General features: G+C 44.9%; 1 protein-coding gene across 3 annotated transcripts in view; it reads left to right on the top strand.

Moving 5' to 3' along the window:
- The first annotated feature begins 2736 nt into the window (after positions 1–2736).
- Positions 2737–22698, top strand: part of ACSL5 (acyl-CoA synthetase long chain family member 5) — a 44560-nt gene continuing 24598 nt past the window's right edge. Inside the window, exons 1-2 of one of the 3 annotated variants that reach the window (XM_032880123.1) lie at positions 2737–2832; positions 21831–22015. In XM_032880123.1, the coding sequence (XP_032736014.1) occupies positions 21860–22015 (156 nt within the window). In that variant the 5' untranslated portion in view covers positions 2737–2832; positions 21831–21859. Of the gene's footprint in view, positions 2833–4869; positions 5250–20052; positions 20134–21830; positions 22016–22698 lie in introns of those variants that run through there. The other 2 variants (XM_032880122.1, XM_032880116.1) reach the window with 2 other exon arrangements.

Here is a 22698-nt window from a genome sequence, read left to right as displayed (position 1 = left end):
TATATACATACATATGTACACACACACATATATATATATATATATATATATATATGCATGCTGGCAAGGGGTTCGTAGAATGGATTGTACTCCCAGGTACACACGTAAGCACTGGGCTCAAAGGTCCTTCAACTCAAAATCTGACTCTGAGACTCCACCAGCTATAAGCCCCATGCCTTGGGCAAGTTAATTGGCCTCTCTTAGACTTTCTTCTGTGGAATAATAACTTCCGCGTGGTGAGATTAAATGAGATATTGCAGAAGAAGCTCTCAGAACGGCGCTGTCATGTGGTACGTACTCACTAATGTTCCTGACCCCCTTGAAGGCCTTCAGCAAGGAGTTGCCATGAGAACCGTAGCTTGCTACCTGAAAAGGTGTACTTTGAGTGCCATAAGCCTTTTGAAACGTCAGATAACCAAGGGAAGGGTGGGTATGGAATCCTGATAATTGGAATGGCAATTAAGGCACCCTTGTTAAGAGTTTAAGGAACTTTGCCCCTTCCTTTTCACATCTCAATAGAAGGGTAAACTTCAAAGTCAGCTCTGCCATGTGGGAAGCTAAAGGTCAGTCCCCTGCAGACTTATTTGTGTCCACGTGCCATCACGATGTCTGTCCTGCCATACAGCCCTTCTAGAGTGGGACGTCTTGCCTCCATCCTCTCTGAGCCACCATTAATACGTTAACCTGAGTAGACTCCGCCTGTAGCTCTAGGGCTCTGCTCTTTCTCCTTCAGTCACATTGCCCGACTTCTAAAGACTTGAATTAGCAGTCAAAACTGGCTAAAATCCTTCCTAAGGAAGTGTTCCCCATACCACAAATCATAACCATCTGGCAGGTCTACTGGGAGGGCCAAAAGACATTCTTGTCTCGGGCCCCAACAGATACCCAAGGTTTGGGTGCTGAAGGTACTGTCCCCACATATAACTCACAGGTTTGTTAGATAATAATGGAAACGTTTTATAAACTGGGAGAAGCTGTATAAATGCACTGTGGGGCTACCCCCCAAACACAGTCCCTTATGGTGTTCCAATAGTGGGGCTCACGAAAGGCCAAGGGGCGTCTTGGTACAGCATTGCTCCTTGTGGGTTTCCCAGACCAGCAGCGTGTCTGTCACCTGGAATTGTTAGAAATTCAGATTCTCAGGCCCTCACCCAGGCCTAGGGAATCCTAAGCTCTGGCACCAGCCCATAAATCGGTATTGTAATAAGCTCTCCAGGGGCCCGTGCTGTTCGCTAAAGTCTACAAACCCCTGGTTTGGAGCGTCTTCCTCTACCAGGTCTGGCATTGGTAGGTTGCTAATGAACACAGCTTGGCAGGGGTCCAGCCAGATGAGTCCAACTGGTGTCCCCGGTTCTCAGGGAACTGTATGTCCTTTGGTTACCACTCACAAAGCCCTCTTTCTTCAGGTGCTAAGGCCAGACTAGGGCTCTGTGCCATGAAATGACTTTAAAGAGTTGATGCACCTCAGAACTGGATGAGAATCTGGCCGACTAACAGCCCTCCTTCACACAGGAGTTTGCAAGACGAGATATTGGCTTCTGACTTTGATGACATTGGTTGACTGACTGAACACAGTTAGAAGAAACCCAGTGCAGCATGACCACCTATTTCTGCCAGCCCAGGATCCAGAAAGTGGTCAAGTGTCTGAAGTCTGCTGGTGGTTAAATGAACACGGGTCAATGAAGCAGAATCCTAGCCGGGCAAAGGCACTGGGGTGACTGTGTGGGGCCAAGATCAGGTGTCGCTTTCACAACGAACTAGTTGTATAATTCTGGGTGATTTCCTTCACCTGAAGGGCCTTGGTGCCCTCACCTATAACACAGAAACTCAACACAGTCTGTGAGTCTCTTTGTTTTCCTTTCTGTTGAGTAGTGGTGCCCTACAGTCTTGAAGATTTTAGAACCAGAAATGGTGACTAGTGACCTCAGCATGCAAAGAGCGAGGGGCACCTGGATGGCTCAGTCGGTTAAGCGTCTAACTCTTGGTTTCCGCTCAGGTCGTGATCTCGGGGTCATGAGCTGGAACCCCACGTTCGGATCTGCGCTCAGCATGGAATCAGCTGGAGATTCTTTCTCCCTTCCTCGGCTCCTCCTCCCACTCACTTTCTCTCTCCAAAATAAAAAAAAAAATAATAATACCTTTAAAAAAAAATGGAAAGAGAGAGCAGAGGTTGAACCGTGATATAATAGCAATGTGCTTCTTCAAGGGCCTTGCTAAACTGTGGGAGGTGAATTCTCCCCGAGATTATGCATTCTAAATACAGTCCAGGTAGGCTTGTCCCTCAGTCTAGATGTTGGAATGATTCACCTTATTTCATTGTCTTGGAAATGTTCTAATTATGTAGGGGCCACTGGCCCCTTCTAGCAGGAGTCTGGTCTTGAAATGCAGACCTCTGCTTATCCGATTTTTAAAGTTATAGTTTGAGCCCATCAAAGTGCCTTCCCATGTTCTTCTCAACCTCAACTCATGGGCTTTATAAAGGTTTTGCTTGTTAAACATCAGCTTTTGGAGCAGAGGGCTGTCTTTCTTCTTCTTCCTCCTCAACCCTTGCATAACAATCTCGGTTTTAACCTTTTACCAAATTCTATGCTTGTCACTGTTGGAGGTTACTCCAATGTGTTTGAACAGGTAACTTATACCTTTGAACCTCTATCGCAATAGGTTCAAAGGTTCCAGGGAAGCTTGTGGGTCACTCTTGGGATGGGACGCATTGGCTTCAGATGTGGCCTTGTGGCAGGAGCTTTGGAAGGGCCAGAGGTGTCTGAATGAACCGGTACAGCCAGCCGTGAGGGGGCATTTTCTGGACGCAGCAAGTGAGCGTGTTCTTACAAGGTAAGATGCAGTAACGCTCCCTACTCTAAAGTTTATACATTTATGGGACAGCTAAGGACGGGGGGGGGGGGGGGGGAAGGTGAGATGCAGGTCTCTTCTCGGTCTAAGGGCTCTTTTCCAACATGAGATTACACTTGATTAAGTAGTAACTTCAGCTGACCTGCGTGGAGGCCAAGGAGAAACCAGTTGGAAAGCGGCTGGAGACAGGAAGGCTATGTGAAAGCTGGCAGGGGGTAGGTCTGGGAGAGAAAGTTGTTAATCTCACTAAATGGAAACTAACACAGAGTTAAAAGCCTTAACTAAGGGTTAGAGACGGAACCAAGCTGCCTGTCTCCATCTTTCATTCAAAACTTTGTCTGTTGGGATGGTTACAAAGGCTGTCTACCAGCTGCTGATGGCAGCAAATCCCATTTGGAAGGGACTAGGGGAAGAGAACACTTAGTGGACACTGTCTTGGGTGCTGGAGTCTATACTAGGTGTGTGACTGTGTGATCTGCGTTTCCTCATCCACCTGCCCTCTTCTGTGAGGCAGGTGGTATTGTTCCCGTATCACAGGTGAATAAAGGGCTTTGGGGCTGTTCAACAGCATGCCCTGGGCTACCTACCTAGGAGGTGGTACAGCTGAGATTAGAGTCCCGATCAGTCTGTCCCTCTAGGCTGCTGCCACCTAATGCAGAATTCTTGTGTGTTTCCAAAATCTTCCATTATTTCCTGAAATCTTGGGAATGTCACTTATGTGCACCTAGGATAGAATAGGAATGCGACTCCAGCTGGACTTTTTAAACGACTGAGGTACTTCTGAACTTGGGCATCCAGTCCTGAAGGAAGACAGGAAAAAAACGGAAAAGCTCCCCTCACTCCAAGCTCTTCATTTAGCTGGGAAAAGAAGCCAGCACTCTGGGTGTTAGCATAGCTGAAACTTGATACCTTGTCTGCTCTAGGCTGGAGGGAGCTGCTTCTTAAAGGAATGAGCTCCTGAAACTAAGCAAAGCCAAGTTCCCTCCAGCTGTGAGATGACCCAGGAGATAGATTGGCAGGGTGGCTAACCACCTCTTCCCATACTTGGTCGCTCTTCCATGTCTAAAGTGGGCTCCTGTGAGGCCAAGGGATCAGCTGCCATCTCTGAGATTGCAACATAGCTCACCCTGGTTTTTTTTTTTTTTCCCCCCTAGTGTGGAGGTATTTAGGACCTCCTCCCTATAGAGAGAATGAGTCCTAATCTAGCTCTGCTAAAGGGCCAGGACCATGCTGAACTTAACATAAGCCTTTTTGATGTGACTAAGGCTGGAGAAAAGTGTTGCTTCATTCTGGGGTGTTGGTTGTGGGGGACAGGAGGGAGCAAGAGAACTCATGATTTCGGCCTCCAAATTTAAGAAGCTCTCGTGCCCTTCTGTGGTCCCAGCCTTAGGCGAGTCCGACGAGACTCCTACAGGTCCTGATCTGTAGACCAATCTCCAGGACACTTCCAGGGGGGTCTCCAGACTCAGAACAATTTTCATAATAACACTAAGAAGCGATTTGCCTTTTCCTGTTACCGGCTCACGTGGGTACAGTGGGTTTTCCAGAAGCTGCAAGATGCGGGATCAATCAGACAGGGCGTGGTGTACATGCTTGTTGCCTTCCTTTCAGAAGGTCCCAGTTTTTAATTTGGGGAGGTGAGGGAGGCAGCAGACTAGATTTGTGGTTTATATTTTGAGGTATGAGAGGGATGAGCTGATGGGTTAGAGGAAAAGAACACAGCCTCTTGGTCTGTGTTCTATGGTTCCTGACTTGCTTGTTTTGTTGACTTTATTGGCAGTGCCTGGGGACTGAGGCAGGTGGGGGTGGGGAGGTGCAGGGGTTGGAGGAGGGTGACCCCGTGCCAGGTGCCCCAGCATCGGGAGGGATGCGAGGGCTGAGCTCCCTGCCCTGGGAGTCGAGGGGGGAGCCATGTCCCCTTCCCGGCACAGGCCATCTGCTTGGGGCTCCTCCAGTCGTGCAGTTTGTTTGCTTGCTCTGTCTTGGTTTCACAGTAGTCAGACCCCGGAGCAAAAGGTGATTGTGGGCTGCCAGCAGGCTCTTGTTTCAGCCCTAGGGCTAGGGGTTAAGGCTTTGAAAAGGAGCCAGGGCAGCTTGGGCGGCTGTTCTCCTCCTGGCCAGAACAGCTTCCACTTTCAGTTGTGAGAGAAAAACCAGGAAGTGAGCTCCCTGAGCACGTTAGAAAGCCCGGCCATGGCCTGACTCCGGACAGCTCAGGCAGGGCACCGTGGGGGACACTCGGAGCCGTGACCACCTGCCTGCCGGGATGCTCTGAAGCCAGCCGGTCCCTGGAGGAACCAGGGCTGAGGGAAGAGGGCCAGGGATTCTGTGCCAGGAAGAACCCGGAGCCAGGAAACCCCATTCGGAGGAAGCTCTGAGAAATGCACCCCCCTCACAGGGTAAGGGGAGCGTCCTGGTGGGGGGGTGGGTATTTAGCAAGGGCTCTGGTGAGCATGGAGCAGAGGCTGAAGGGGCACCCTCACCCCCAGCTTCAGCCCATCTAGAGCCTGCCAGGTCCCTGGCACGTGTCAGTGCTCCCTCTCTCTCTCCCTCTCTTTCTCTCAGATCTCTAAGGGACACCTTTAAACTTTCCTTACCAGGAGGCACGAAGAGAAGGAGGAATGTGTGTGTGTTGGGGCGGGGGGGGGGGATGGATTGGATTTTCTTTCCTTCTCCTGCCTCTTTTGGGGGAGGAGGACTACACGAGAGACCTCTTCAATTTTCATTGTGAACGTTGGCTCCTTCTATGGAGAGAGGTAATGAATGAGTGGAGGATAGATGGTTTCTGGATGAACTTAGCTCTGTTTCATGGGTAGAGCCACAAGTCGAATCTCAGGTGGACTTCAAGGACCCTCAAAGAGTGAGCTGGAGGAAGGAGCTCCCTGGTTGGGGCTTATTACCTTGCATGGGTATTAATCTGCTGGGTGGTTTGAAAAAGTAGATTGAATCTGTAGCTCTAACATGTAGGTGGCTGGTCTTTTCCATCAGTCGCAGAGTCTTAAAAGTAGTAACATTGAATTTTTAAAAAGATTGATTTAGTAAAAAAAAAATAATAATAATGGAATAATTGATTTCACTTGACCCCTCCCTTTCTATTCCAGCATGAGAGTAACTCTGTCAGGGTCCCCTCCAATTGATAAGTATTTGAGATGAACACAGAATAGTCTTGGAAGAGGCAGGGTAAAAATTCTTGCACACATCACTTGTGTGCCTGGCACAATGAAGAGAACAAAAATCAAAGGCCACAAATACTTATAAAACAGGCAGATTAAAGAGTTAAATAGATGATATGTAATAAGGTGCAAGGTGGGGGTTCTAGCAAAATGCAAGGTAGGTGTACCCCCAGGTAAACACATTCCAAGTTAATTTAAACACACACACACACACACACACACACAAACACACACACTCCAGTCCAAACAGAATGTTTCAGCCAGGTATTTCTCTAGGTCCTGACCTAAAGTAGTCTTCTCTCCCAGGCTATATTCTAACTCTTTGGGGGCAAAAGCACTGACTATAACATCAGAGTATCATCGAAGGCTTAAATGCTAAACACATAGTGGGGGCCGCAGATTCTATAGGGAGGCTCGGGGTCCGAGAAGGAAAGAAAAGATGGAGGATGGAGCCATGGTCAGCACCAGCTCCTAAGAGCTGCTCTTAACATTTCCTTAAGACAAGCTTATGACGTGGATGGTTTCACCATGTTACAGTTGAGGAGGCTCGGAGAAGCGAAGGACCTTCCCAAGGTCAAACAGAGATCCAAGGTGTAGTCCGTGTGCTACTGGAAACCAGGCTGCATCCACTCCTGTGCGGAGTTAGTCTTTCTTCAGATTTCCTAGAAAATGGCATTTGTACAAAGATTTTCCTACGTGGGGACCTGGGAAGATACTGAGTTCACTTATGTATTAGTACTTTCAGTTGGGGACATTTTTCTAGAGCTGCAAATATGACCGCTTCCATTCATTCACTATTTTCTGTGGGGCAGTGCTAGGACTTTTTTTTTGGGGGGGGTGGATTTTATCTTTGAATCTTCTAAACAGTCCTGCAAAATAGGTTCATTGTTTCACAGATGGGGAAACTGAGGCTTAGCCGTAAAGAAACTGGACACGCTCTGAAAAGGTTGGAACTGGAATTTGAACCTTGGCTCCTGTGGTGAAGGAAGCAAATTTGTCTCCATTCCAGATGAGTCTAGAGGTGCCTGGGTGGCTCGGTCACCTGAGGGCCCCACTCTTGTTTCAGCTCAGGTTATGATCTCAAGGTTGTGGGATGGAGCCCTGCGTCCAGTCTGCTCTCCCTCTTCCCCTTCCCCAGCTTGTGCTCTCTCTCTCTCTCACAGACACACATACAAATAAATAAATAAATCTTAAAAAAGAGAAAAGAAAAGAAAAAAAAAATTCCAGGTGAGTCTAGTTTAGTGCCTTGACCAAAGAACTAGAAACTGGGAGAAACCTCTTTTTTAAGAACCCTCCCACTTCAAATCCTTAGAGAAAGCAAGCAGACGGGTGGTGCTGGGGTTGGGAGAGGAATGCGGATTGAGTGCTTAATGGGCACAAGCTTTCCTTTGGGGGTGACAGAAGTGTTTGGGGACTAGACAGAAGTGGTGGTTGCACAACAGTGTGAATGTACTAAATGCCACAGAATTGTTCACTTTGAATGATGTTATATGAATTGCGCCAGGGTGGGGGGGGGCAAAATCGTCCTACCTCCAGGCAGGTGATCTTGGGCCAGGATCCGGCAGGAATGGGGGTTGTGCTCCCGCCGGTCTCCTATTGTTGGCCAGCAGGTGCACTGACCCTCACTGGGTGTGCAACCCGAGGTGATTCTCAGGCATGATGACCTATCCCCAGGAGCCCCGAGTCAGCCAGCATTGTTCTTGTCCCACTCTGCTGTAAATGCATGCAGGGCTTTCTCTCCCCTAGGCGACCAGGCATCTGAGTCAAAAGAGGACTCTCTCACTCACTCTTCCCCTGGAAACCTAGGGCCTGACATGTCTTAGGCTCTTAATCCATGTCTTTTGAATAAATACGTGAGTTTTGGAGTTTGGAATGTCAAGCAGCCCTGTACAGCTGCGGCCAGGTCATGGTTTCGTCTCTCTTTGGGGGAGCTGGTAGCCGATCTTGGGGTCTCCGTGGGTCAGTCTGCCCTATGAGATGCGAGTTTGTGAGTCCCTGCAGGACAGGATACAGGGGTGGGCTAGGGTTGGAGGAGAGAGCTGGGTCAGAATTCAGGGCTACGCGGTGCCCTCTCCAACAAGACATCCTCTGTTTAAATAGAAAGGAGAAGTTGTTAAGACCTTTGCTTGTAAGCTGGAGGGCAGTTATAAAATGAAGGTCATGATCATCACTTCTCTTTCAGGAAGCCTCAGGATGGAACATCTGATACCTGACAAGGAGTCAGACACTGGGGAAAGTGGGAGGGGAAAAGGGAGCCAGTCTTCCCAAGGACGTCCCGTGTACTCAGCAGTGCACTCAAGGGGAGAGTGTGCAGCATCCCTTTTAAGAAGGAACTGTCAACTGTCTCTTCTTGTGTGCAGTTGAGGGAAATGGGCGCTCAGTGACATTTTGTAACTATCTCCTGCGCCACATGAGTGGTGGAACATTGTTCCAGCACCCGAACAGGCAATGGCCTTGAAAGTTGGCTGCTGGAAATGAGACCGTTGGCAATAAAGCTAATTGTTTGCACTTTGACTCCAGTGACCCCTGACCCCTGGCAGACCAGATGGCAGGAGAGCTGACTCTGCAGGATCCCAGGCAGGAAGGCCTCTCTCACAACATTGTTCATCAGGGCTTTTAGCCTGCGTGGGTGACGGGGGCCTAGCACTTTGTCCACACTATCTCTTTACAAGCTCTCTTATCAAGTCCAGTGGACTTCTGGGACTGATTCTCCTGACCCCACTTGTCCCATCATCCACTCGGACAGCAACAAGCTTGGGAAACCTTTGGGGGTGCTTCCTGAGTCAAGGTTTTCCTTAGAGTAGGGCTGCTGGGCCGTGGTTTTCTGGAAGCCCCATGGTAGATCCAGGGGGACTATGTTGATCTGAGATCTGGTGGGATTTGTCACTGCCAGCCACCAGGCTATGGGTGGTTCAGCTGTCCTATGCTATCTTCACAAACTGAGTTAAGAGGCTTTCGGTATTTGATGTAATAAGGGTTTTTTCTTAAATACCACTCAGCTCAACGGCAAGGCCTGGCACCACAAGCCTTGCTGATGTTGGTGAGCTGAAATGACTTCCGTCAAAGAGTGTCTCCACCAGCCCCGGGTATTGTCTCCCCCAGCCTTCTTGGAGGCTTTTCCTCCCCCACACCCTTTCAACCAGAGATGGATTCTCTACCTCCATCAGAAACAGCCCTTCACTGTTTCCCTTTCCCAGATAGGATGATTGTCTCATATTAGTGCCTCGAGCCATACTCTACCTCTCCCCCCACATCTCGTGGTTGCCCAGCCCCCAACCTTCCACTTAAGTTTATCTGGCCTACTGTGGTAACTTGTCTCTCCATTAAAAAAAAAAAAAAAAAAAGGATGGAGAGTTGCAGGCAACAGTTGAAAAAGATTGTTTGTTTTTGTTTTTGTTTTTTACACCAGTGTTTAAACTTTTATTTCACACCATGCAAGGTCAATTATAACACATTAAAAAGTGACAACAGCTATAAGCTGCAATTGTACATTTATACATTGGAAACGTCCATTTTCAAAAGCTGAACATAATTATTACCATATTGTCAAAACAGCTAAGCTTCAATTCAACTGTTTATACAGGTAAAATTTACTAGAAAAAACAATGGTTTTATATCTGTCCACATTCTGTGATACTATTTCTTTGACTAACAGACCCTTTAGGAGAGCCAAATGATTCAATCTTTTTCACAGTATCCATGCCATCCTTAACAAACCCAAATACTACATGCTTAAAGTCCAAATGTTCTGCTTTTTTCAGTGTTATAAAAAACTGAGAATTATTGGTATCCCGGCCTCGATTGGCCATTGATAGTAAGCCAGGACCAGTTAGATTCTGATTCTGGTTAGAATCAGAGTTGGGGACTTGACAGCTGTTGGCTTAATTGGTGGGGTCATCCTCCTTAACTGACCTTGGAAATGAAACTGTTGGCAATAAAGCCAGGATCAAAACCCACACATCCTTGAGAGTCTAGTGTTCCATCTACTCCAATCGACTCTAGGCTCTCTACTTCATCTACTCATCTACTCCAATCGACTCTAGGCTCTCCCTCCTTCAGATTTATTAGCTAGCCCCACTTGCTGAATCCTTCTAGAATTGTTCTCAGTGTTCAACAGACCCATAAGTCCCCAGAGAACAAGAGGTATATCTTCTAAGTATTTGTCCCTCTGTACATGGCAGAATGCTGGGCACACAGTTGGTCTAAGACCTTTGTTTGCCTTATTAAAATATGTAAATTTATAAATAAAATACAGAGAGTCAATATAACTCTTGTCACACATACTTCTCCAGTCCACCAGATGCTCCCAAGTCTGGGGTATATGACATGGTGCATTTGTTTACTAGCTGGGGAATTGGCTTTAGCTCTTAGAAGACTATGAAGTCTGAGTGTGGTATATGAGCCTGGTACGTAGTATATGCTAATGCTTGCAGAATCTGTGGCCCTTGAGCTCATTCAGGTCGAGCTGTATAGCGTTGCCCATGCCAGGGCACGTAGCTTCTGGCAGTGGCATTTCTGAGGAGGGGTCAGCCACCTATGCCCCGCCCTGTGGATAGGAGCACATCATGTCACCATGAGACTGAATTCCGCAACCTGTTTCCTTCAACAGATACCTCTCCCCACTTCCCTTCTCTGAGCCTGTGCCACTGGTGAACGAACAGGGAAAGTGACTCACTGGCACCCAGTGGATTTCCCACTGTACCTCAGGCACCATGTTGGGTGCAGTAGAATTTGAAGGCTAAGGCAGCTTCTGTCTGGGAACCCCCATGGCCAAGGTGTCCACGGAGTCACAGGAAGCTTCCCAAACCCAAGGATAGAACTGATCCTGCTCTGATATGTACAACCCTCCTGAACTCTGGTTCCTGGAGATTTCCCCATGGGGTTCAGCAACAAAGATCTTACTGATGCATATGCGCTGAAGACCTCATGGTTTATAGTATGCTTGTCTGCGGGCCAGGAATCCTGTTTCAAGGCTAGCCCTTTCCCGTCTCCCTGCCAGCTGCCTTACAAATTGGAGTTGTTGGGTATGGCCTAGCAGTTGGGCTGGGGAGAGCAAGATGTGTGATCTTGAGAATGCTTTCTTGTTTTATTTAAGCACTCATGGAATCTTTCCATGGTGTGGAAATGACTGCTCAGTTACCCTCTGGGTTTTAAGAGATCTCCTTCGGTAATGCCATCTCCCTTCCCTGTCCTGCATGATCCTGTGGAGATAAGGGGGTCCTTTCTCATCTGCCTGGGGACATTGCCTAGTGTGTATACCACAGAGTGTCCTGGGTGCCAGTCCCCAGATGGACAGAGATGGTGCCGTGCCCAGTAGCTTGACACTGCTTTGCTGGAGAAAGCTAATATAGGCAGACCTGCCTGAGCACCTAGGGTGCCCTCTTGTGACAGCCTCTCTTCTCGGCTCCTTGCAGTAAGTGTCGAAAGATGACCTTTGAGGCCCTGTTTGCCCCGGTGATCCAACATTTACCTTTGCTCTAGCTCTTAACTGCTAAAGAAATTAATGAAAACCTACCGCCAGAGCTGCTGTCCAAACCGGCTTGCTCTATGGCTGAAAGCATTGCATACAATGTGAGCACTTGAAAAGGGCACGTGTGTTGAGTGTGGCTTTGGTGGCGGGAAGGCTGCACTTGCCGAAACGGGGCTGAGGCTGTGTTCTTGGGTGTATTCACACGAAATGCCGCCAACCAAGGTGACGAAAGTTTCTAAGTCAGCTGCCTCGGTCAGAGGTGGGGTGATTTGGAGTTGTTGGTTTTTATGTTCATTTTTTTTTCTGAAGCATGCATATTTCAGATTAAACTGTGTATACTCTTATCTTCTCAGTGAGACCTACTTGAAACTTACCCCCTGCTATCCACAATCCTCTTTCCTGATTCTATTTTTTTAAACGTCCATATACAATATAAGCTCATAATTGTTCAGACTTGTTATCAAACTCGCCAATAAAATACAAACCCCCAAGGGGGGGGGTTTCATTGGGAGATCCCCAGCACCTGGAACAATGCCAATATACAGTCAAGCCCTTAAATATCTTTGGGTTAATTATTGAATACTCAAAACTTTCTGGAAAATCCATTAATGATTTCTCCTCTTCCATCTGTCTTTTCCTATGAGGAATATACTTCCAGAAACACAAAAAAATACACATTTTGTCCAAGTGTTTTTTTTTGTTTTCTTTCTATTTGGCGATTATTATAGAGCTCTTTCCACATAGGTAACACTGATAAGAATAAAGCAGACCTGCTTTATTCTTATTGCCTGCCAAGAGTGCCACTGTGTAGACATGCTATAATTTATGTGGCTAGTCTACCAAGGGAGGCTTTCCTGGTCTCCAGCATTATAAGCAATCCTATAGAGGTAATGACGATGAACGTAAGACCAAATGTCTGGGCCTATACACCAGGCACTCTTCTAAGTACTTTACAGGCACATTAACTCATTTAGTCCTGAGGAAGATATTATCACTGTTAGTCTGCAAACAAGAAACCACATAGAGGTTATCTAACCCAGGTCACAAAGAAGCTGATCACACAGGGTATGAACCCAGGTACTCTGACTCAGAGCCCCACCCCAAACCAGTACCTTACACAGCCATTTGGGATGTATTTTACTGAATATTAAAATATTCACTGATTTTTGTTTGTTTGTTTGTTTTGATTTTGTTTTTTAAGATGTATTTATTTATTTGACAGAGAGAGAGAGAGAGCGAGCACAAGAGGCAGGGCGGCAGGCAAAGGGAGAGAGAGACACAGGCTCTCTCCACTGAGCAGGGAGCCCGATGCAGGGCTTGATCCCAGGACCCTGGGATCATGACCTAAGGTGAAGGCAGCTGCTTCAGGCGCCCCTGAACTGATGTTTTTCTACAGGATAAGTTACTCGAAGGTCATTAGGCCAAAGGGCACACATTTTAAATTGTGGTAGAAGGCAACGGGCGCATCTCTAAGGGGCTGCACCAAATTTACGTTTCCCTGATTAAGAGTGCATTTTACACGATTTCCTCATTGCCAATCTCATGGGTGGGGAAAAGACCTTTTCTTTAAATTTGCAACTTTTAAAACTACTCACAAAGATGAGGGAGTGGGACTTCGACACAGGCTGAAATCCTGCTGTGAGGCTCCAAGGGCCACCTCCATATGCCAGAAGCAGCCCTTGAAAGACACTCAAGAAAGAAATGGGGGGAGGGGTGTAGCTTCCCTCTGCCTCCTCTTGTCCTTCCGGTCACCACCAAGAGCGTCTCCAACCAAAATCTGTTTTCGCTGTGAATGTTCTAGTCACGACCTTTGTTTTTTTTTTTTTTTTTATTGTGTTGTGTTTTGGTTTTTATTGACTTTAGAGTTTTCCTTATTGAGGAAATGAGCTCTTTAGACAGTATTTGATACTTGCCCCCATTTATCTTTGTCTCTGGTATTTTTCCTGCAGGGCAAATATTTTTTTAAAAATTTATGGCTCAAACTTGCCAGTGTTTCCATTTATTGCTCCTAGGTTTTGTGCCTGTCTTGAATCTTCCTCACGTCAGGATTATAAAAAAATTTCCCCAAATACTCTTAGGGTTGTCATTGTTTTATATTTAAGTCTTTGATCCATCCCGAACTTATTTTTACTGTAGGAATAAGACAGTAGTAATCCGCTTTATGTCTTCTCTCTGAATGGCTAGCCAGTTGTCTTGATACTTTTATTTAAGTGAAAAAAAAAATCTGTCCTTATTGGAAATGCAATTTAGTATATGATAATATATCCACTGGGAGTTTCAGGTTTATTTTGTTACATAGTTTTGTCTATTCACAACCAATGGAAAACTTCTCTAGCTCTATAGAAGCAAATTTGGTAATGTTTAACTCTGTCCTGCTACCCCCAATTCCTATTATTTTTCAAAAATTTTCTGACTCTTTATAATGAGGTTTGTTTTTCTGGGTGAACCTTAGAATTAACTTTTTAATTCCCAAATCATTCCCTTTGGTCTTTATTAAAGTTGCATTAAATGTTTGGGTACAGGGGCGCCTGGGTGGCTCAGTGGGTTAAGGCCTCTGCCTTCGGCTCAGGGCATGATCCCAGGGTCCTGGGACCGAGCCCCGCATCAGGCTCTCTGCTCAGCGGAGAGCCTGCTTCCCTTCCTCTCTCTCTGCCTGCCTCTCTGCCTACTTGTGATCTCTGTCTGTCAAATAAATAAAAATAAAAATCTTAAAAAAAAAAAAAGATAAATTCTATAAAAAAAATGTTTGGGTACATTTAGGAATATGGGGTCCCCTTGACTATTTGGAGCATGATTTGCAATTTTCAAAACTTATTATGTTCCTCAGATCTGAACTTTTTAAAATGAGTCTACACATTTATTAATATGCTACTGTGAATGACATTTTCCCCATTATTTTTGAATTAATTATTTGCATGAAATCAAGGAAAGCTATTGACTTTGTGGCTACTGATTTGTTAACTGGTCACCTTACTGGATTATTTCATGGCTTCTAATTGCCTCTTCTTTCCTTAGAGGGTTTTTAGGATTTCCCTCTCACCTGTTTTTTTAAACTTGGAAATATGACAACATATTTTATTTTGGATAGAACTGAATGCTGACCCTTTTGAACTTTGCATCATTTTATTTTATTTTATTTTTTATTAACACATAATGTATTTTTGCTTCAAGGATACAAGTTTGTGAATCATCAGTCTTACACAATTTACAGCACTCACCATAGCACATACTCTACCCAGTGTCCATCACCCAGCCACCCTATCCCTCCCCCTTGAACCCCCACCAACCCTCAGTTTATTTCCTGAGATTAAGAGTCTCTTATGGTTTGTCTCCCTCCCTGGTCCCATCTTGTTTGATTTTTTCCCTCCCTTCCCCCCACCCCTGCTCTGCCTCTCAAATTCCTCATATCAGAGAGATCATATGATAATCATCTTTCTCTGATTGACTTATTTCACTCAGCATAATACCCTCTAGTTCCAACCACGTCACTGCAAATAGCAAGCTTTCGTTTTTTGATGGCTGCATAGTATTTATATATATATATATATATATCACACCTTCTTTGTCCATTCATCTGTTGATGAACATCTAGGTACTTTCCATAGTTTGGCTACTGTAGACATTGCTGCTATGAACATTTGGGTGCACATGCCCCTTCAGCTAACTACATTTCTATCTTTAGGGTAAATACCCAGTACTGCAATTCCTGGGTCATAGGGTTGCTCTATCTTTAACTTTTTAAGAAACTTCCATACTGTTTTCCAGAGTGGCTGCATCATTTTAAATGGCATGAGGAGTTAAGACTTGCCTTTTTTTTTTTTTAGGAGTCAATGCTTTTCCATATCCAGGTTTTCTCTGTTAAAGTTTTGTGAAATGGATAATCATTTCAAATTATGTTATCTTTTATTTCTTAATAGAGGAAAACTACATTTGATGCAGAAGAGTAAACTGGTGCAAGAAAAAGTGAAAAGCCCTTAGTCCCAGGGTCTGAGGAAATTGGGTGAAGGGTCTTACAATGGAATGTCTATCTGTTTCATGTTTGTTGCATTCATTAAGGAAAAGGCTATTTTCATAAGGCTGCCAGTTTATAATGTCCTTTTGATCTTTTGCCATTACTTTGGAATTTGTCTACAAATATTGATGATGTGGTTAAGATCTGAGATGGAGGCTTTCTAAGTTGAGGGCAGCAGGAATTTAGGGGGTTGGGTTGGTGACTTAGGACCCAACGAAGAAGGCCAGACTTTCATATACAGCCTTCTAAATCACACACAGGCTCCTTTGGGGTCATTATGAGTTGTGAAGCCTTGGAACCTAGTCTCTAAGAGAAAGCACATCATTCGGTACAGAAGAAAGTGTTAGCCAGCTGAGTATAAGAACCTGGGGACTCTGATCTCTCTTTTAATGAGCTCTCTATCATCACAGACTGAGCCCATACATGCAAGGGAACAGAGAAACCAATTAAATCCAAAATAGGATAACTAGAAGGTAGATTTTTTTCCCCCCAAAAGCTCATAATTGAAATTTGTATCTCATTTTTGCACAGAAAATAATGAATTCTTCAGGCCTAAAAATGAAGATAATTTGCCTTATTTTTCTTTGAATTCCAGAAGCCTAGGGTAACCATAATTATTTATTGCTAGGCTGGATTTCCTGCTCACTATTGTAAATGGCTTCATTCGATAAGATTCATCCTGTATTTTCTTTCAAGCTCAGAGGATTATACTCCTCCTGAGCAGTCCTTGATACGTCTTAGAAATACATCCTTTTCACCCTCTTCCTTCCCTAACCCAGTGCTATGGTAAATATTGATTTGGGAGTGCCCATCTCAAGATTGGCTAGAGTGACTTTGGATGATATAAGGTTTGGGAGCTTAGGAATGGGAGCTTTACTAAGGGAATAACTAAAGGATTAACAGAGAGAGTATTTAAGACAGACAATTCTGAACCAGAAAACTGGTAATTTTTTTTTCAGCAACTGCTGATTGAAAGCAAACTATGTGCCAGGCATGGTGTAGGCATTGGAGACATAGGTGAACAAAGCAAAATCCCTGTTCTGATTAGAACATTGGTTTAGTAGAGGCAACAGATGATAAGGGAGCTGCTGTATTTCAGATAGCGAACAGTGTCATGGAGAAGAGAAAACAAGATTCTGTGATAGTGATTGGAGTGGAAAGGACCATATCAAATAGGGTGATCAGAGAGAGTCTCTGAAGAAATGACATTTCAGTTGAGGCCCAACCTGTAACACACAACCATTTCAGATCTGGGGAACAGAGTTTCAGACAAAGGGAAGATCAAACACAGAGACTCTAAGAGAATTGACTTATGGTTAGAGAGCTGAATACATGTAGGAGAAATAAAATCTTTCTAAGGAAAGGGACTACAAGACAAGCATTATTTGCAGGCTAAAGGGATAGCCTGAAAGCTTCAGAGCAATAAACATAGTTGACCAAAAACTAGAGTAGTAGAAGGGTCCATGTAAGGACTTCATTCAAAGAAAATGAGACTTAATGAAGAAATGGTGGCCCAGATCCTCAGAGGAGCAGAACTCAGAGCTGAATATGGAGTGATCCAAACCTAGACACTGAGGCTAGTCCTGGCAGCTGGCAAGCAGGGGTTAAGGCAGAAGGTATCCTTCAGCTAGCTTGGGAATTAAATGTGTTGGGAGCTAGGAGATGACTGACTGCATCCTTCCAGGGGAAGGACTGGGACAAAGGGACATCCTGGTGTATGGGGCTATGGCATGTCTCTATCATCATATTAAAAAGCAGAGGAGGTTTTCCACCTGGGGCCATCGTAATGTGCATTGTGGCCTGCACAACCATCCTTAGATGACCTGGAACAGAAGCTCCCATGTACAGTGTAACACAGCTTTACCACCATTGCACTTTCCCCTACCCCATTCTTTCCCAAATAACAACATGGCGGGAGGAGGAAAAGCCACCACATCAACTGTTTGCTGGAGGCTTTGTGAAATGCCCAAACCAGAACTGTAGCTGAGGTTCATAAGACATGTGACAAAAGAGACGGTGGCTTTTCTTCTCATTTACTTGAGTGCATCCAGAAGTGTTAATAGAGTCTAGAGTTTAGAATGCTAACCAGAGCTTCCTAAATCCAGTAGTGGTGGAGCCCAGAGGTTGTACCATCTCTTGGGCCCTCAGCTTCTCCCAACTGAACAGTGAGAGAGTGACATGATGCATGGTTGCAAATCCTTTCTGACACTTGCATCAGAAGGTTCAAAATATTTGTATGTGTTAAAAAGCCTGTCAAGATAGTAAAAAGATCACTATAGAATGGGAGAAAATATTTGCAGATTATGTATCTGATAAGGGACTAGTATCCAGAATATATAAAGAGACAAAAAGACAAACCTCCCAATTTAAACATGAGCAAAGGGCTCTAACAGACCTTTCTTCACAGAAGAAACACAAATGATCAACAAGCCCTTGAAAAGATGCTTGACATCATTAGTCATTAGGGAAATACAAATCAAAACCACAGTAAGATGCCATTTCATACCTACTAGGATAGCTATTGCCCCAAAGCCCCAGAAAATAGCCGGTTTTGGTGTGGGGTACAATGAAACCAGAATCCTCTGTGTTGTTCTTGGGAATGTAAAATGGTACAACCTCTGTGGAAAACAGTTTGGTGGTTCTTCAAAAGGTTAAATGTAAAATTACCATGTGACCCAGTAATTCCACGCCTACATATTTACCTTAAAGAACTGAAAATAGGTATTCAGAACAAAATCTGCACACAAATGTTCATTGCACTGGTCACCATAGCCAAAAGGGGGAAAACACCCCCAATACCTATCAGCCAATGAACAAATCAGTAAAATGTCTTTCCACACAGTGGAATGTTTACTCAGCCCTAAGAAATGAAGCACTGACATGTGCTATAACATGGATAAACCTTGAAAATGTTATGCTTAGTGAGAAAAGTCAGACACAGAAAGTCACATATTGCATGATTCCATGTATATGAAATATTAAGAATTTGTCAGAAATTATTCAAATAGAAACAAAGCTAATGGTTGCCAGGGGCTGCAGGGAGGAGAGAGTAAGTACTTAATGGGCACTTGGTTTCCTTTTGGGGATGAAACTGTTTGGGACCTAACTAGAGGCAATGGTTGTACAACATCATGAATGTACTAAATGCTACGGAATTGTACTTTTTAAAAATGGTTAATTCTACCTTCTGTGGATTTCACCTCAATTAAAAAAAAATGTGGGGAAGCAGAAAGGAACCATCTGAAATTCTGTACATGATCGTATTTGAACTGACTACTTAATTTACCATTGCAAATTGCTATTTTAGTTGTCAAGTAGACACATCCCTCAGTGTCTTCTGCTAATAAAATCCCTTGCCAGTGTAAGCAAGGTATTTCGTTCTTCTGAAACTGCCCACCTGACATTTGTAAGTATCTCCCTTGTCTGTTACAGAGTAGACCCTCTCATCACTCTTGTGGGCAGTATACTGTAACAGGTCTAAAAGGGAGGGCACAAGAACTGACAGACCATGGTCCAGACTAAGCCAGATGCCTTTCTGTTTGTCTCGTACCAGACTTACTAACTGAGCCAATAGTTAAAACTGAGGTTTCACAAAAATTCAGTGTTCTAGATTTTCCAGGGAGAAAAAAATATGATGGTCTGGTGATCCTGAGCTCCCATTACCAAGCGGTAACAATGAGTGGGGGTGATAACATGTGGTGCCTTTAGACTGGTCATGGGCTCTCTCTCCCTCTTCCCTTCCCTTCCTGCTCCCTCTGGGCTCCTCAACCCCTCTCCTCCTTACCACCCCCTCAAACACCAGTTTCACCTTGAGACCCTCTTTTGAAGACATTGTTTGCAAAGTCCCTTATTTTTTTTAAATGATTTTATTTATTTGACAGATAGAAATCATAAGTAGGCAGAGAAGCAGGCAGAGAGGAAGGGAAGCAGGCTTCCTGCTGAGCAGAGAGCCTGATGTGAGGTTTGATCCCAGGACCCTGAGATCATGACCTGAGCTGAAGGCAGAGGCTTAACCCACTGAACCACCCAGGCAACCCGCAAAGTCCCTTATTAAAATGTAAATCTGCAAGAAGACAGCAGAAGTCCTTAGTGTGACAATTTGTTCCCACAGACCAGAAGGGGAGTGAAGGTAAGAATCTCTTAATTTGAAGGTGTGATTAGGACAGAGGAGAGACTCTCAGATCAGAAGATACTGCCAGGCTGAGGGAAAGGGATGGGAGTGTAGGGTGGGAGGCACTAAGCAGGTTTCTCCTCCTTTGAGCGCCTGCTACCCACTCTCAATTTCACAATTTCCCCTGGGGCCGCCCTGTTCCCCACCTGGCGAACAACAAAGTCCTACAGGGCTGGCTCTTGAACACATTCTGTCTCCTGGACATGCCACTTCACCATACTAATCCAGGTGAGGCTGGATTCCAAAATTCCCGGCTCAGAATCCTGGCAGGTGGTCACAGTAGCATCTATTGTTAGGTAACATAGCCCTTATGGGACCTCGCTTTTGTTTTTGTTGTGTCTTCTTTTTCTTCTCCTAAACACAATGTGGAAGAAACCAAGGAGTGGGGGACAGTCATCCCAGTCTGTGGAAGTTCAGCTTTTCTCCATAAAATGGAGAGGGATGGCTCCAAGTTCAGGTAATAACCTGTCACGGAGCGGAAGGATGCTAAGATGACTGACTGTCCCGTTCCAGTTCCCACACACATTTCCCAGCCCCTCCCCCCACTAGCCTTTGTTAGGGTAGAGGGAAATATGTGTCTTCATGGAGAAAGTTCGAGATGCCAGCTAATGGCAGTTGCCCCAAAGTTCTCAGGCAGCTATGATCTTGCTCTTATCAAACTCTTTATCAGGCATGCTTTGCTCTCTAGGTTTTAAGTAGGAATGTTTGGCCTCCTCTCTAAGATATTTTTCTGTGGGGCACTGTGATGAACTTTGAAAAACACAACTTCTGAATTTCCTTTGTTGTTGTCTATAAGGTTCCAGACAGGTTCAGTCTCCTTGAACTCTGTAGCTAGACTCGTGAGGAAAGAGGAGCTGTGGTTTTTGTAGCTTTCAATGGGGGAAGCAGCAGTGGGAAATGGTGAGTGAACTTGGACAAGTCACATTACCCCTGGGAGCTTCAGTTTTTCTCATCTCTAAAATTCTACTTCACGACATTGATTGGACTTAAATTCCATGATCCATGCCCAGTCTGACAGCAGTTTGGGGCAAGAGTTGGAAGAGATGGCCTCCGCCAGAGGAAGTTCCTAGGACCTGCCTGGATACTAATTCCTGCGACTAGAGCAGTTTGAAGCTGAACTTTGCTGGAAACTACAAGAAAATCTGGGTTGGGGAAAAACTTTGTGGTGTCAGTTCCTTGAGATCTCTTCCTGGCCTAAACCTTCAATGTTCACTTGCTACCATGGGTCAGGTCCATTCTCCAACACTTTTCCTGTGAACCTGGTCAACGTTGCCTCCAGTAAAAGTGGTTTCTCTGGAGGAGATGACATTGGACAAAGCAAGCTGACAGGATATCGCTCACTGAGACTCTCCCAGTGCTTCAAAAAAGAAAGCAATGAGCAAGGCGCATCTGAGCAGCAGGAAATGTCCTTCATGCAGAATGCTTGATTTTTAAACTCTGTTGAGTCACCTCTACAGATGTTCCCTTTTCTGCTTTATACTAGAGAAATACAGGCGGGAACAGTCCTTCCTGATGCTCAGTTGGCCTGGGCAGGGGAGGGTCTCTAGAGTGCCTAGCTTAGCCTGAATCTGACTACCAGCTTAGCCCGGATGCAGAAGGGCTTCTTCTAGGCCCCATGGGCCAAAAATAAAAAGGCAGTCATTTCTTCTCTCTCTTTTTGTAAGATTTTGTTTATTTGACAGAGAAAGAGAGACAGAGAGAGAACACAAGCAAGGTTAGTGGGAAAGGGAGAAGCAGGCTTCCCACTGAGAAAGGAGTCTGACGCAGGACACGATCCCAGGACCTTGGGATCATGACCTGAGCCAAAGGCAGACGCTTGATGACGGAACCACCCATGTGCCCCAGAAGGGCAGTCATTTCATAAAATTGTTGAGCAAACAATTAATTTGTTTCCTTTGATCCTTCCTTTGTCCTTGTGGGAGGACAGTCAAGTCACAGGAGTGGAGAACGTATTCTATGATTTCCAACATTGCTAAAGCAAACAGTAATAGAAATTCTTTTGCTAGAGAAGGCCAGCCCTGTTTTCTTGGAGGGTTAGAAGTCTGTGTATGTGTCGGGGGGGGGGGGCGGGGGGGGTCCCTTTATAAACACAGCTATCGAGTAAAAATTTCAGCCATTTCCTTTAACTTTCTTTCCTATTTTTTTTTTTTAAAGGCTTGAACTTCCTGCTGCTATCCACAAAGATGCTTTTTATCTTTAACTTTTTGTTTTCCCCACTTCCAACCCCGGCACTGGTCTGCATTCTGACCTTCGGAGTCGCCATCTTCCTGTGGCTGGTCAGTAGACCTCAGCCAGTCTTGCCTCTTGTGGATTTGAACAACCAGTCAGTGGGAATTGAGGTAACTTGCCAATCTTCTTTTTGGTTTGCTCAAGCATGAAGTGTAATTCAAGACCTTGGGATAACTTGGGAAGGGATCTAGGGTGAGAAAGTAAGCCATTTAGGTTAGTAATCACCAGAAGATCTACGAATTTGGACTTCAGTTACTGGCGTACTTTGCTTTGTAATAAAAATGAAACCACAGGTAGGTTTTATGAAGACAATAATCAAGATCAGGGTTGGTAAACTATAGCCCATGGGCAAAATCCACCTTTTTATGAGCAACTAGCCAGCTAAGAATGGTTTTCACATTTTTATAAAGATACATTAAAAAAAATAAAAAAGAAAAGCAGTTCATGTGTGTTCCACAGAGCCTTAAGATTTTCCTGTCTAGCCCTTTACAGAGAAATTTTGCTGACCTATGATCTAGATGATAGAGCCAGTGCTTTGGGGGTGGGAGAATGTTTTCATTAAAATACCCAATATCTGAGAAGGATAAAGAAGTTATTTCCTTGAGTTAAATTCTGGCTTTGAGTTAATATCCAGTCTTAAAACTGGTGGAAGTTGAAGTGGGATTTTTTCCCCTCAATTCCCTGACTTTCAGGAAATCAGCTTCCTACATCTCCAAGCAAAGGGAAAGCTTCCAGAACATTCTTTTATCATCTTTCATGTTCAGTCCTTTGCAGAGAAGAGAGCATTTCTGTT

The sequence above is a fragment of the Lontra canadensis genome, unplaced genomic scaffold (genome assembly GCF_010015895.1).
Source record: "Lontra canadensis isolate GAN:19392208 unplaced genomic scaffold, GSC_riverotter_1.0 scaffold3, whole genome shotgun sequence".
NCBI lineage: Eukaryota > Metazoa > Chordata > Mammalia > Carnivora > Mustelidae > Lontra > Lontra canadensis.
The sequence above is the reverse complement of the archived record's forward strand: the minus strand, read 5'-3'. Positions and strand labels throughout refer to the sequence as shown.